General features: G+C 43.5%; 1 protein-coding gene across 3 annotated transcripts in view; it reads left to right on the forward strand.

The window, feature by feature from the left end:
• LOC134640950 (transcription factor COE3-like) overlaps window positions 1-12243 on the forward strand; it is a 146748-nt gene that overhangs the window by 19306 nt on the left and 115199 nt on the right. For all 3 annotated transcript variants that reach the window (XM_063493063.1, XM_063493081.1, XM_063493073.1), the window contains exons 3-5: window positions 1361-1424; window positions 4086-4141; window positions 9023-9096. In XM_063493063.1, the coding sequence (XP_063349133.1) occupies window positions 1361-1424; window positions 4086-4141; window positions 9023-9096 (194 nt within the window). The remainder of the gene's footprint in view (window positions 1-1360; window positions 1425-4085; window positions 4142-9022; window positions 9097-12243) is intronic.

Consider the following 12243-nt stretch of genomic DNA (forward strand, 5'->3'; position numbering starts at 1 on the left):
TGGCAATTAAAATGAAGTGTAAATGTCCAAAAGTACACAAGTTTGGATCTGTTGTTGACAATATACAGAAAGTACATGAGAATCGCTTCCGCTGCTAATAACACTGGTGATAATCATAATAACATCCCGACAGGTTTGTGGGTGTTTGTTCTTTGATCGGCTGCCAGCTGGCACCATATTCTCCTCTCTACCCACTCGCTCACCTCACCTCTGCTTTGACCTCGAGTCTCTCGCCCTGATACACCCCCCCCCAACACAAACACACTGGGACTGAGCCAACACTCCCGGGCACAGTTGGCACTGAGCGGCCGACCAACACAGGCTGAAAGGAGGGAGAGCGAGGAGGGGAGGCAGGATAAAAAAGGGGAGTAAAGGTTGAAAGAGAGAAGAGAAGAAAAAGATGGGAGGAAAGGTCAAGACAGAAAGGAAAGGAGAAAAGAGGCGGATGGATGGAGAATAAAGGATGTTTTTAACTACAGAGTCTGAGGCACAGATTACCTGACAGTTAAATGCATGTTTAGGCGTAATTAGAAATAAAACCCTAAACTTTTCCTTCACCCAGGTAAGAAAGTGATCAGAGAGCTGCGGAGGTCAGACATGACATCACCTGTCCCGCCGACGAAACCTCCAAAACATTTCAGAGTAAATTTCAAAATAAAAGCTTAAACTCAAATCTGTTATTTTCTCATAAAACAGTGATGCTTGGATGCAAATGATGGGTGTGAAATGCATTCTGGGACGTGTCCTGATAACACAGAGCATGAACGTCTTCTAATCTGACTTTATTGGAGCTTTGTGTTCGTTTCAGAGGAGCATAGGGATCAGGGTTCAGAGAGGTCAAAGGTTACAGGGAGTGTCATTCAGCTGCTAACTTAAATTAATTTCAGTTTATTGTTTTTTGTGTGTTATTGTTTGGTTTTGATTTGCTTGGAGCTCTTTTGCTTTTAGTATTTGGTGTGTTGCACTTGACCAAGCATGTAAACGCCTTTAACTGAGAGATTCTGGTTAGACTGTGGTTTGGTGGCGGTGCAGACTCTTTTTTTAACTTTTACATTGCTCTTCCTTACCCTTAGACAGGAGCAGAAAACATGAATAGCAGGCTAATATGACACCTAACAGCTCTAATATTTGAGAAAAGGACCATGGGTCCTCTGGACCAGCTTTTGTTGACAACTTGTCATGTTTCACAGCTCGCTGAGCTCAGCAGAGGCGTCCTTTTAGTGGCTTTTACTTCAACACATCATCTTCATCATCTGCTTTTCTTAGGATTTCTAAATAACCTTTCTGTAATACTTTCTCACATGTCAAATGCACAGTCAGGATGGCGTTGTTTAACGTGTACTTTGTGTTTTTGTGACAGGAGTACAACGGCGAGAAGACCAACAATGGAATCCACTACAGGCTACAGCTCCTCTACAGCAACGGTGAGCCGAGTGTGTGAATATGTCACTGATCTGGAATCAGAGGTGGAAGTCTGTAAAAAGAAAAAAGGCTGAAAATGCTTTCTGTAAGCTGTAAACATCCTGCTAGCGAGTCATTTTTGAAGGTAGAAAAAGAAAACAATTACAACTTTTTCCTCACAGATTTGCTGTCAGAGTTTTCCGTTGCCTCCTCCTGCTAACTGAACCCTGAAGAAGATTTTCCTGTTTTTGTTTAGTCCGTTTGTAGCTTCTGACTCTGAACCAGGGCTTCTTCATTAGGACTGGTTTCCAGTTACACTAAACCAGTTTGCAGAAAACTGCAGCGTCTCTTTGTTTGTTTCGGGTCCAGGTGTCTCTTGTGTTGGATGAGGCTCTGGTTTTTTGTCCTTTATTTTTCTGAACAGACGAAGTTTTTAAACCCTCTCGGTGTAACTGCAGCTCACAGGCTCCTGGTATCCCAGACTCCAGATATCTCTTCAGAATAGAATCGCTCTCAGGCCGACTCAGATTTCAGTGTGAACACTAAGTTTAGCATCAGGACTTCACAGTAACCCAAACCACACAGCAGACTAATTAATGACTAACTTCGTGTTTTGGATGGATCAGAGGTTCTTTGGCTGAAGTTTGGTCTATTTTGGCATTTTACGTCAGTGCTGTTTAGTTTTAAAACAAAAGTCCAAAGTTATATCAGAGCAATAGAGTTTAGTTTAAAGAAATCCTTCAGTCAGATTAGGTTGTACCATCTGTAGAAGGGACTAGCTAGCTAACTAACTGTTAACTTTGCTAAACCTTGTACATCCTGTTTTTCAAAAAGCCACATATTGATCAGTTTATTGGAGCTGAAAGAATTTGGAGTTTGATTTTAGGAGTGTTTGAAGCAGGAAAGAGTTAATGAAATCAGACTTCAGAGGCAGAGAGGATGGTTACAGAGGCGGTAGAGACAAAGACAAGAAGTGAAAACAGCAGGGACAAACGGGTTTAATAAATCTCTCTTCTGATTCGTCGTTCTTTGTAACATTTACGTAGGCAGAAGGCTGTCACGTACTTACGGTAAGCGTGACGGCGACGAAATTCAGTAGATCTAGTGCAAGTAAGACAATCATGCTGCAGAAAGAAGCGTCTGCCTTTCGCAGCATGTAAAAAAGCTACAACGAAAGCACTGATGATGCAATCTGAGGTCAAAGCATAATGGAAATAATGCCAATATTTCTGCTAATTCTCAATGTTCGTGATGAGTAATGAAGGCAGATGTGAAGCAGCCCGCTCTGCCAGCATGCTGCAGGTTGTTTAGGTCCAAGTCCAAAAACCCATCAATAATATGTTCCTTACACTGGAGACGCATTTGCATGTGCTGTGCTCTTAAAGAATGACTGACAGCATGAAATTAAAGCCGAAGTGAGCCGTTTTTAAATGCTGCTGCTGCTGCAGGTCAGCCGAGTCTTTGTTCAGGCTGCATTTTAGATTTGCAGTATTGATTGATGAAGTCGAGTTAATGATCGCTCTTTCCCACAGGTGAAACTGTCTGTGTTGGTTTGCGGTTGAACTTTTCCTGGATGATTTAGAGTTTAGAATTAGCGGAGATGGAATTTATATTAAAGGTCACCTCACCGGAGTTAGAGTTTAACTCAGCTGTGCACTTTTAAGACTGCGAGGCTGGAAAAACTTTTTCATTATCAGCACGCGGAGCGGCGGACATCTGGAATATCTGAGCTCTGTTTTGTCCATCGGTTGGTGGTGGTGGTGGTGGTGGTGGTGTGGGGGAAGTGGAGGGATCTTTTGCTGATTCAAAACACACAGCTCGCCTTTGTGCTGGCACGAGTCCAGAGCTGCAGGAGGAGGGCGGCCGTAATGCTCTCAGACCCCCGCAGAAACGCCAGATAAAGTGGGACATAAAAGAGCGTTTTCTTCCAAAGGGGGATAAATCACTCTAATATGAGTCGGCGTCGTCGGATTAGCATCTTACGGAGGTAATTGACCTCATCTGCAAGCGGGACGGATAGCCGCCATTTAGGCTGCAGACTGCTCAGCGCTCAGCCGCAGAGCGAGGAGTGAATCATGTCAATTAGAAAGCAGAGGAAGCTGCGAGCAAACGGCCCGCAAAGCAAGAAGTAGAGGGAAAAAAAGCTCAAACGCACAATACAATTAGAGCTGCTCCGCCGCTAACAGGTGTTCCCTGCAATTTACTTCCTCCACCCCATGTCGTGTTTGTGTCACATTTACGCCCGGATGCATGGCTAATAAAAGACAAGCAGCTCTGATTGATATTTAATTTGTCGGAGAATGAGGATTCCTTGTTATCCTTGAGGAAAAAGGCGGCAGGGGGGCCGGAGAAGGCGGCCTGGCCCATAAATAATAAACAGCTCTGGAGCAGCGCCGCTGTTTGTTTTTGCTGAGGGGTGTGAGCGACGCCGGGGCGAGATGACAAGAGCGCTAGAAAACACAAATACACAACCGGGACATGAATCGGAACAGAATTCATTTACAGCCCGTTATCAGGAATCAGATCCTTTGTTGGGGGGCGGATTAGCATAAGAGGCTAACGCGGGCATGTTGATGACAGTAATTTATATCTGAACTGTGTGTGTGTGTGTGTGTGTGTGTGTGTGTGTGTGTGTGTGTGTGTGTGTGTGTGTATGCTCATGCTTCTCTCTGTGTGTTTTTCAGGCATCAGGACAGAACAGGATCTCTACGTCCGGCTCATTGACTCCATGACCAAACAGGTGAGGTAGCGCACGCACACCTGAGCTCTGATTCACTCATAGTGTTTACATCAGAGTGAGTTTGTTTTACACACCTTCACATGTCACAGCGACGTGTTTTAAATGTCACACAGCGTGTTTCTGCACAACGACGTGCAGCCTCAAAACTGCCTGGATCGAGCCCCAAAGTCCAGATTAGTTTGACTGAAATAAATCACAACTGGGAAATATTTTAGTGGGCTTGAATAATCTTACAAACATCAAGCAAACAGTTGCATTGGAGTTTTAGAGTCGCTCTATCTCCTGGTAGTTTACGGTGAGCAGAAGAAACGTCTCGTGAACACGACTCAAAATACAATTTTTCAGAGTCGTTTGATATTTTTCGGGAAACCATCTTAACCAATCAGAGCCTGTCTTCTGGCTGTTTCTAAATATTATCTATAGAAGGTTGGTAACCCTTGTGTTGTCCTCGGGTCAAAAATGGTCCCTAGGTGAATGGCAGACAAGTATATGGGAATCCCGAGGACTACACAAGGCTATTAATATCTGTAGATTTTTGTACTGGTGTCTAATTTCTGGCTTTGAAATCCCAAATACAGTTTGAGTTGTATTTTTGAAGCTATGATGCAGATCTTATAGAGGTAAAACCCTTTGAGGGATTCCTGGATCGACTCCAATACTGAATACCTTAAACTGTGCCATTTTCTTGCAAGTCCTTCCCAAACTTTATGACTAATCTCGGTTAAAAATAGACAAACTAAATAAATCAGATAATCTTGTCAGAGGTGGTAAAAAAAAAAGGGTGAAAACATACATCAAATGAAAAAAGAATTACTGGGCAAAGAACAAAGTTGAGTTGTCAGATTAAGAATACTGGAGTAGGTCAGACGAATGCGTTGGATCGTTGAATGTTCCATGGATCAGTCGAATGCCGACTGTCAAGAGTTGGGAAAACAAGTTTTACCACCAAGAATCCCAGATTCTGTTTGGTAGACTGAACCTGGATCAGTCTGTTGTGTTTTCCTGAGAACATCAAATCTTTGTCTGCCTATGTTCTTTCAGTTTGGAACACGATTGTTCTGATATGTCGCTGAGTTACTGTTAATGGAAATCATCCAGAACCATCGGAGTAATCAGCACAACAACATGATTGGCTCTTATGTTTCCGGGTCAGGTTGCTCTTTGGTTCTTTTGCAGACGGGGGCGGGACGCCATCTTTGCCTATGCAGGCATCTCCTATAGATTTGTACTAAGGATTATTCATGTGTTGTGTCTGCCTGATAGTGTCCCCGAACGCATAAGAAACAAGACTTCTCTGCTGGTTTCAGGCACATAGTTTAAACCTACTGTAATCTTAAAGCGTTCCCCTAAAGTTAAAACTAAACTTTCCTGTCCTCCTCCGCCTCCTCCTTACTTTCTTAAACTCGAGCATCACTGATGTGTTTTCCTTTCCACTCGATGTAGCTCGGGCTTCAGCTGACTCCACGTCCTCCCATCTTTCCGGTTTTCACTCACTCAGAAACCCCCGTGTGGGATTTGAACCTGTGAACGACCTCGCTGCCAACAAAAACCTCCGAATGTTTCCACATTCCTGTCAGCGCTGCCGGCTGACCTCCCTCCTCGTTCCTCCAGATCCTCCTGTTCCTCTCGTCGAGCGCTCTACCTCAGATGTTTGTCACTGTAAATATTAAAAGACATCCAAATGTGCTCGCTTCTCCTCCCAGCTTCAGCTTATTTATCCCCCGTCATATCACAACCCTCCCGGCTGCCGCGGCCCTGTCGGCATGTCACCGATCGATGTACCAAGCGGCTCCCCGACAAAGCGTCAGCCAAACCGATCAATAGGCCCTAATGTGGCGCAGCGGCGGCACACTGGAGACAATAATCCTGACACCTCCTCCTCCATGACACACACACACCTTCACCTCCCAGTACACGACACCCCATTGGTGGAGAGGCAGGCCTGACAGACAGGTCGGCTGGAGTCCCCGTGGATCGATAAATCCCCATCGAGGAGCTGTTAGGAGCCCCACGTCCACGGGTTTGTCAGAGCGAGGAGGAGCTGCATTAATGCAGATTGGACCGTGCAGCGATGCAGCCGGCGCAGTAACTTCTGCACAGCAAGTCACATCATGCAACGAGGCCGAGGGGTTCACACACCGGGAAACCCCCGCGGGAGGTGTTTGTGCTCCTTTTTGAAAATATTTCTGAGCTCAAATATCTCATATTTAAGAAATGTTCAGCACACGTTTCTCACGTCGTCTTAAGCAAACAGTTGTGAAGACTTCCTCAATGTAGGCCTCGTCTTCCTGTTTTTAACCTTTTGTAAAAATCAGCCTCCTCTTCTAAAACAAGTCTTAATGTGCTCCAAATCGTTCACACCCCAGGTTCATGATTTTCTCCTTAAGCTTTTTATATCTTTGGAAACCCCACGTTTTAAAACTTTCACTGACAAACAAATTTGTAACTTTCCCACATGCTCCCTTTATAAAACATGCATCAGTGCTTGAATGACAAAAACTAGAGAATGAGAAACACTTTAAAACGACATGTAAACAGCATTTTTAGTGCCACTGCGCGCGCACACACGCACACACACAAAACATCTCACCTTTTCCAAATATTCACTTTCTAATAAACGACATTATTTTTTCCAAAACGACCTCGTCCTCATTTTTTAAACATGTGAACGTCTGAAAATGTCTGAGGTGTGTCCCCGCAGAAAGGGGACATTAACCTGCAAATAAGCATGAAAGTGGACATGCAGTCACGCACTCACAGGACTCATGCATCAGGAATGATGATGTATAAATATCGACCACCAGTTCTGTGTGTGTATGTGTGTGTGTGTCCCTGATGCAATCCACATCCCTCCTGGTCAAACTGGAGCGTTTTAATCCAGAGGAACAGAGCCAGGATCGGGATCAATAATGCAGAAGTGGTCGTTATCCTAAAAGTATGGTCCCCCAGGGTGTGTGTGAGTGTGTGTGTGTGTGTGTGTGTGTGTGTGTGCAGGGTGGAGGTCTGTTTTGACTATAAAGGTGGATGAGGTAGCAGTAGGTCATCGCAGGAAAGAAGAAAAGAGGAGGAGGAGGGGTGAGGACACACACCCGTGTGCTTTTAGTGGAGTTCATTTACAACCACCAGGGTATTACAAAAACCACACACACATTTCTGCTTCTGTCTCTGTGAGGGCCCTCTCTGAAATAAAGGAGTCCCATCACGGTGAAAATCAGCCAGAGTCAAACCCGAGCCCTCAAACCCGCACTGATGCCCTCTCCTTCCAAAAACGTCCCCATAAGGACGTGGGTCCCCACAAACACTCATATACGAGTACAATCGCACACCTAGCCCTACTCACAGCGGTCATCCGTCATCCAGACTCTGACACGACAGCTCTGCGGGGGTGAGGAGGAGGGAGAGTGGAGGATGAGGAGGGGGGCTTCATCCTGGGGCGCCACCCGCCATCTGGCAGGGAATTCTGGGAAGGCCAGAGGAGGCTGAGACCACCAAAAGGGGAGGTGGTGGGAGGTGTGAATGGTTGGAGGCCATGTTTGACTTTATTACTGGTGCAGACTGTGGATAGGCAGAGGAGGATGACAAAATAAAAGGAACACCTGCACACATCTAAATATCAGCTGATCAGATTGAAGCTGAACCGGATGTACGGCAGGAAAGCGATGAATACTAGCATACAGACTAAACTAGTTTAAATGGTTGGGGTTTTTTTTGCTTTTGCATTTGCTGCCACCTATATCGGTTCGGCTCACGGGGGCAGCAGAGATACCCGGCCGCCTTCTCCAGCTCTTCTGGAGAAACACGGAGGCATTCCCAGACCAGCCGAGAGATGTGATCTCTCCTTCATGTCCTGAGGTCTTCTCCCTGTAGGACATGCCTGAAACACCTCACTGACGAGGTCTCAAAGAGGAGTCTTGGGTAGATACTGAAGCACCTCAACTGCCTCCTTTTTGGAGTCCCTGACAAATGACTGAGCTCCTCACTCGGTGTCTGAGGCTTCGGAAGAAGCTCATTTCAGCCGCTGGTATCTGCAGTTTAACTTTTAGGTTCCTGCCCACTGCTTCTAGCCTTAGAGGTGGTTCGACTGGTAGTTCGACCAGCTCTCTCTTCACCACAGATCTCAGGAGGCAGAGCTGGTGATTCGATCCCTGGCTGCTCCAGTCTGCATGCCAAATACCTTTTGGGCAAGATACTACCCAACGTTGCTCTCTGATGCGTCCATTGGAGTGTGACTGTGTGTGAATTTTAAGTAGAAAGTGCTTTTGTGAATGCGACGTGTTGTATATAGTACTTTGAGTTCTCCAATAGAGTCGAAAAGCGCTTTATTAGAACTAGTTCATTTATCATTTACCACAAGGGCCCAGTAATCCGTTCCCATCACTGCAGATGCTGTGACAATCTCCCGCCTTCCCTCGCTCGTGAACAAGACTCTGAGGTACTTGAACTCTCCCACAGTAGGCTCCAGGGTAGGGTGCCCAGTTCACCTCTGACCACCACCCAGTGGGGTCCTTCGAGGTCTGATCCCCAGTTGCTAAAACTGGTTCCCAGCTGGTTTTATTCAGTTCAGAGTCTGGATGATGCTGCGGTTAAATCTCCTCAAGCCCAGTTTAACTTTTGAATGTGAAAACTGGTTACCTCATAAGCAGATATATTTTGAGTTTGGTTCTTTTAACTAGTTTAACTCATTTAACATATTCAGCTAAAATGCATCATTCACAATGAGCTGATTTGTCTTGTTTTGTTTAACAGTTTTTTTTCCCATTTGCAGATTTGTACTCTGTGGGAGGAAAAATAAATGAGACTGTAGGCCGTACGATTTCATGTGATGAGTTTTAAGGAGATGAGTTCTCTGTCGTAATCAGCTGTTTGCTTCTGTCCCATCAGCCCATCCTGTATGAAGGTCAGGACAAGAACCCGGAGATGTGTCGCGTCCTCCTCACCCACGAGATCATGTGCAGGTAAGATAAGAAAACAGATGTGCTGTCTGTTCACGGATTCAGCGCTTGGCTCAGCGGCACTTTGGCAGGAGAGCAGGCGGCAGTTTCTGTCAAACCTGTGACTTTTTAATTTGTGTTATTGTTCAGGCTGAAGCATGGTTTAATAACAGTGCAGTGTAATTATCTCCCTGCAGTGTGTGTGTGTGTGTGTGTGTGGAGTGTTAATTATGCTTGCAGAGGAAGTGCGTGCTTGTTAGATTGTGATATTTAAACCAAAAGATGATTGGATAATGGAGAAGTTTAGATGTGAAGAAGAGTTTTTGTCTCTGAGAGAAGAAGGTGTTTAAAATGTAAATAACTGATCAAATTTAAACAACTGAATAACAGAATTTTGTAGGTGTGTCCAAAAACAAAGAAACTGCTAAATAACCGAACTGCAACCAAATAACGAGGTATACACACACGCTAATGTGCTGATGTCACCGGCTGGGCGCAGCCCCTTGGCAGGCTTCTAGAAGCCGGCCAATCACAAATAAGCAGGCTTAATGAGACGGGAGCTAAAAAGCCTTGTTTCAGAGAGGGTGGGGGTGTAAAGAGAGTACAGTAGAATATAAATAAGGATTATTTTTGAAATGTGAATCATGCAAAGCTGCTCTAAAAGAGTCCAAGAAGGAAAATAAAAAGCTGGAAGTCATTATTATTGTCGATTAGTTTTGGGCATAATTTCTATGGAATGATGTATTCATTTTTTTGTTATACGTTAGATTAAATTCTTCAGAGGAAATGAAAACACTCAACTTTGGGAATGTTAAGTGTTAATCTTTTGGAGGCCTCTCCAAGCCCAGAGTTTGAGCGGTGTATGTGCTTCTTCTAGGACAAATATCATCTTCAGATTTTGTGAACACGTTAGTCAGTTCATTAAGTTGATCAGAAAAAGACTAATTTTGCTATAAAAATGTTCAGACACCTTTTCCAGTGTCCAAGCAGTTTTCTGGCAATTTCATCTTCACTTAAAATTCTAAAAATAAATTCTTTACTAAAAATATTAGAAAATTTGTCTCTCAATGTGAATCTGTCATTAAAAATGATATTGTTATTTACATTTAGAACACATTATTTATCTGCTTTTATTTAAACATGCAGCCTTAGGGCCTGGTTTTAAAAAAATGCGGCAAGATTTGAGCACAATCCCGAAATAGTGTTGTTAATTTTACAGGTGATTCACAAAAGTTGAGCTGTTTTTCAAAATGAGCGTAGTCGGTTCAGTGTCAGGCATCAAAACAAAAAACACACAAAAAACTAATTTAACACTTGAGAAATGCTGCAGATTGCAAAGCGCATGAAAACATGGCCTAATGATCAGATGTTTGTCTTTGGTCGGTGACAACTTTCTTATTGTGTGACCGTTACTCGGTTAACTGTAAGTTGGCTAGTTGTGCTAGGCTAATGTTTGAGTTGCAGGAGAGTTGCTTGTGTTGTATAATATGTATTTGTACATGTCTGTGCACTCGCCTCCAAGTCCCACTGTCCCTGGGGGGGGTGGGTCACCCACTGAAACAGACTGGTGGAGGTGGCCCAGAAGCTTTCTGACTTAATTTGTTTGTCCATCTAATAAATGAACCTCTGTTAGATAAAAATGCACTATGCCCAAAATCCAATCACTTGTCTAACCTCGAAAAACAGCATTAAAATTCAACCATTTTCAATGATTTCAAGCACCTGTGTGAGCCCTGTATGTAATACAGGTTTATAATAAAATTTGTATTTGTTTGGGTGTCGTTTTCTTGGACGTTGTGAAATTCATTTTACTTTTACACAGTGAGGGCATTTAAAAATGTTTTATAGGATGTAGATTTGATGATGGTTTTACATCAGAATTTAGTTTCACTTTTACATTTTTATTTGAATTCTTAATTATCTTCATATTTTAATCTGTACCTGAATTGTAAATCTTAAATATTGTGTATGGATTTGGTTTCCGTTGTGTTTTCTAGTTTCTGCTTTCATTCTAGTGGCAGCTTTGTGCCTGAATATATTTTCATTTCTTCCCTTTTTTGAGGTATTTTGTAACTTTAAAGGTACTCCTGTACGGCTTTTCGTTATTCGAGGTTGTATTGATAAAGTGTATGAGTACATTTGTTGGCCTGAACGCTCTGTGTGTGTTTTTGTGAGAGGAAAAAAGAGCAGCTGTTGGGTTGTTGTTCATCACACCAATCAACACGTTTCCTGCCCTGCGTGTCTCTGCTGTCGTCTGTGAGTTAATGGTTTTACTGGTTCAGACCGAGGAGTGAAGAACAACCATAGTGTGTGTGTGTGTGTGTGTGTGTGTAGCATGGTGAAAATAGGACACACAAACACACAAATATATAAATACAACTGAATCTGAAGTGTCAGTTGGAGCTCCAGCAGCCTGTTTCTCCACTTGTAGGAAAAAATCATCATTTTTGATGGTTTATATTTATTTATCGCTCATCTGTTTGTTTCCCAGTGTGAATAAACTGGTTAATGTGGACATAATATCCTTTTATAACTTTTTAGGGGCAGTGAATTGGTGAATGAACAAATTAGTTTACATGTTAACTAGTCTGTTTGTAGAGTTAACTGGTTTAGGCATACTACAATAAACTGGCTCATCTGGAATAAACTGAGCCAAATGTGTTCCACAAGCTGGTTTACATTAAAACAATAAAGGGAATAGATTGGATTAATTGTTTTAATGAATTAGTACATGCAGTATATTTGGAGTTAACTGGATTGTCAGTGTATAATTCTGTATAAATCTGGCTGTATTAACTGACTTAGGCCTTAGTGTCAAGGACCTGGAGACCAGTCACTGATAGGTAAAACTTTCCTAAATGGCTGGAGAGCGGTTGCTGGGGTTAATGATTGTTACATCTTTAGGGAAAAAACCTTGAAGGGGAACTCTTTCTGTTTCCAGTTTTCACAGCTTCACCAGCTTGGTGAGTATTTTGTGAATGTCTGCAGAGTAGTTGGTGTCTTCCATGCAAACTATGGATGACTGCAGCTCTCTGCTGGCAACTAAAGCAACCAAAGCGAGATTTTTGGTGCAGGACCCTCTTAGAGACTGACTGCCAGCAACCTCCAGTCACCACTTACCAGCCGGGAATGCACATTTTTCCTATCACTTGGTTGCCAGGGTGTCACCAA

This window comes from Pelmatolapia mariae, linkage group LG2, assembly GCF_036321145.2.
Source record: "Pelmatolapia mariae isolate MD_Pm_ZW linkage group LG2, Pm_UMD_F_2, whole genome shotgun sequence".
Lineage (NCBI taxonomy): Eukaryota > Metazoa > Chordata > Actinopteri > Cichliformes > Cichlidae > Pelmatolapia > Pelmatolapia mariae.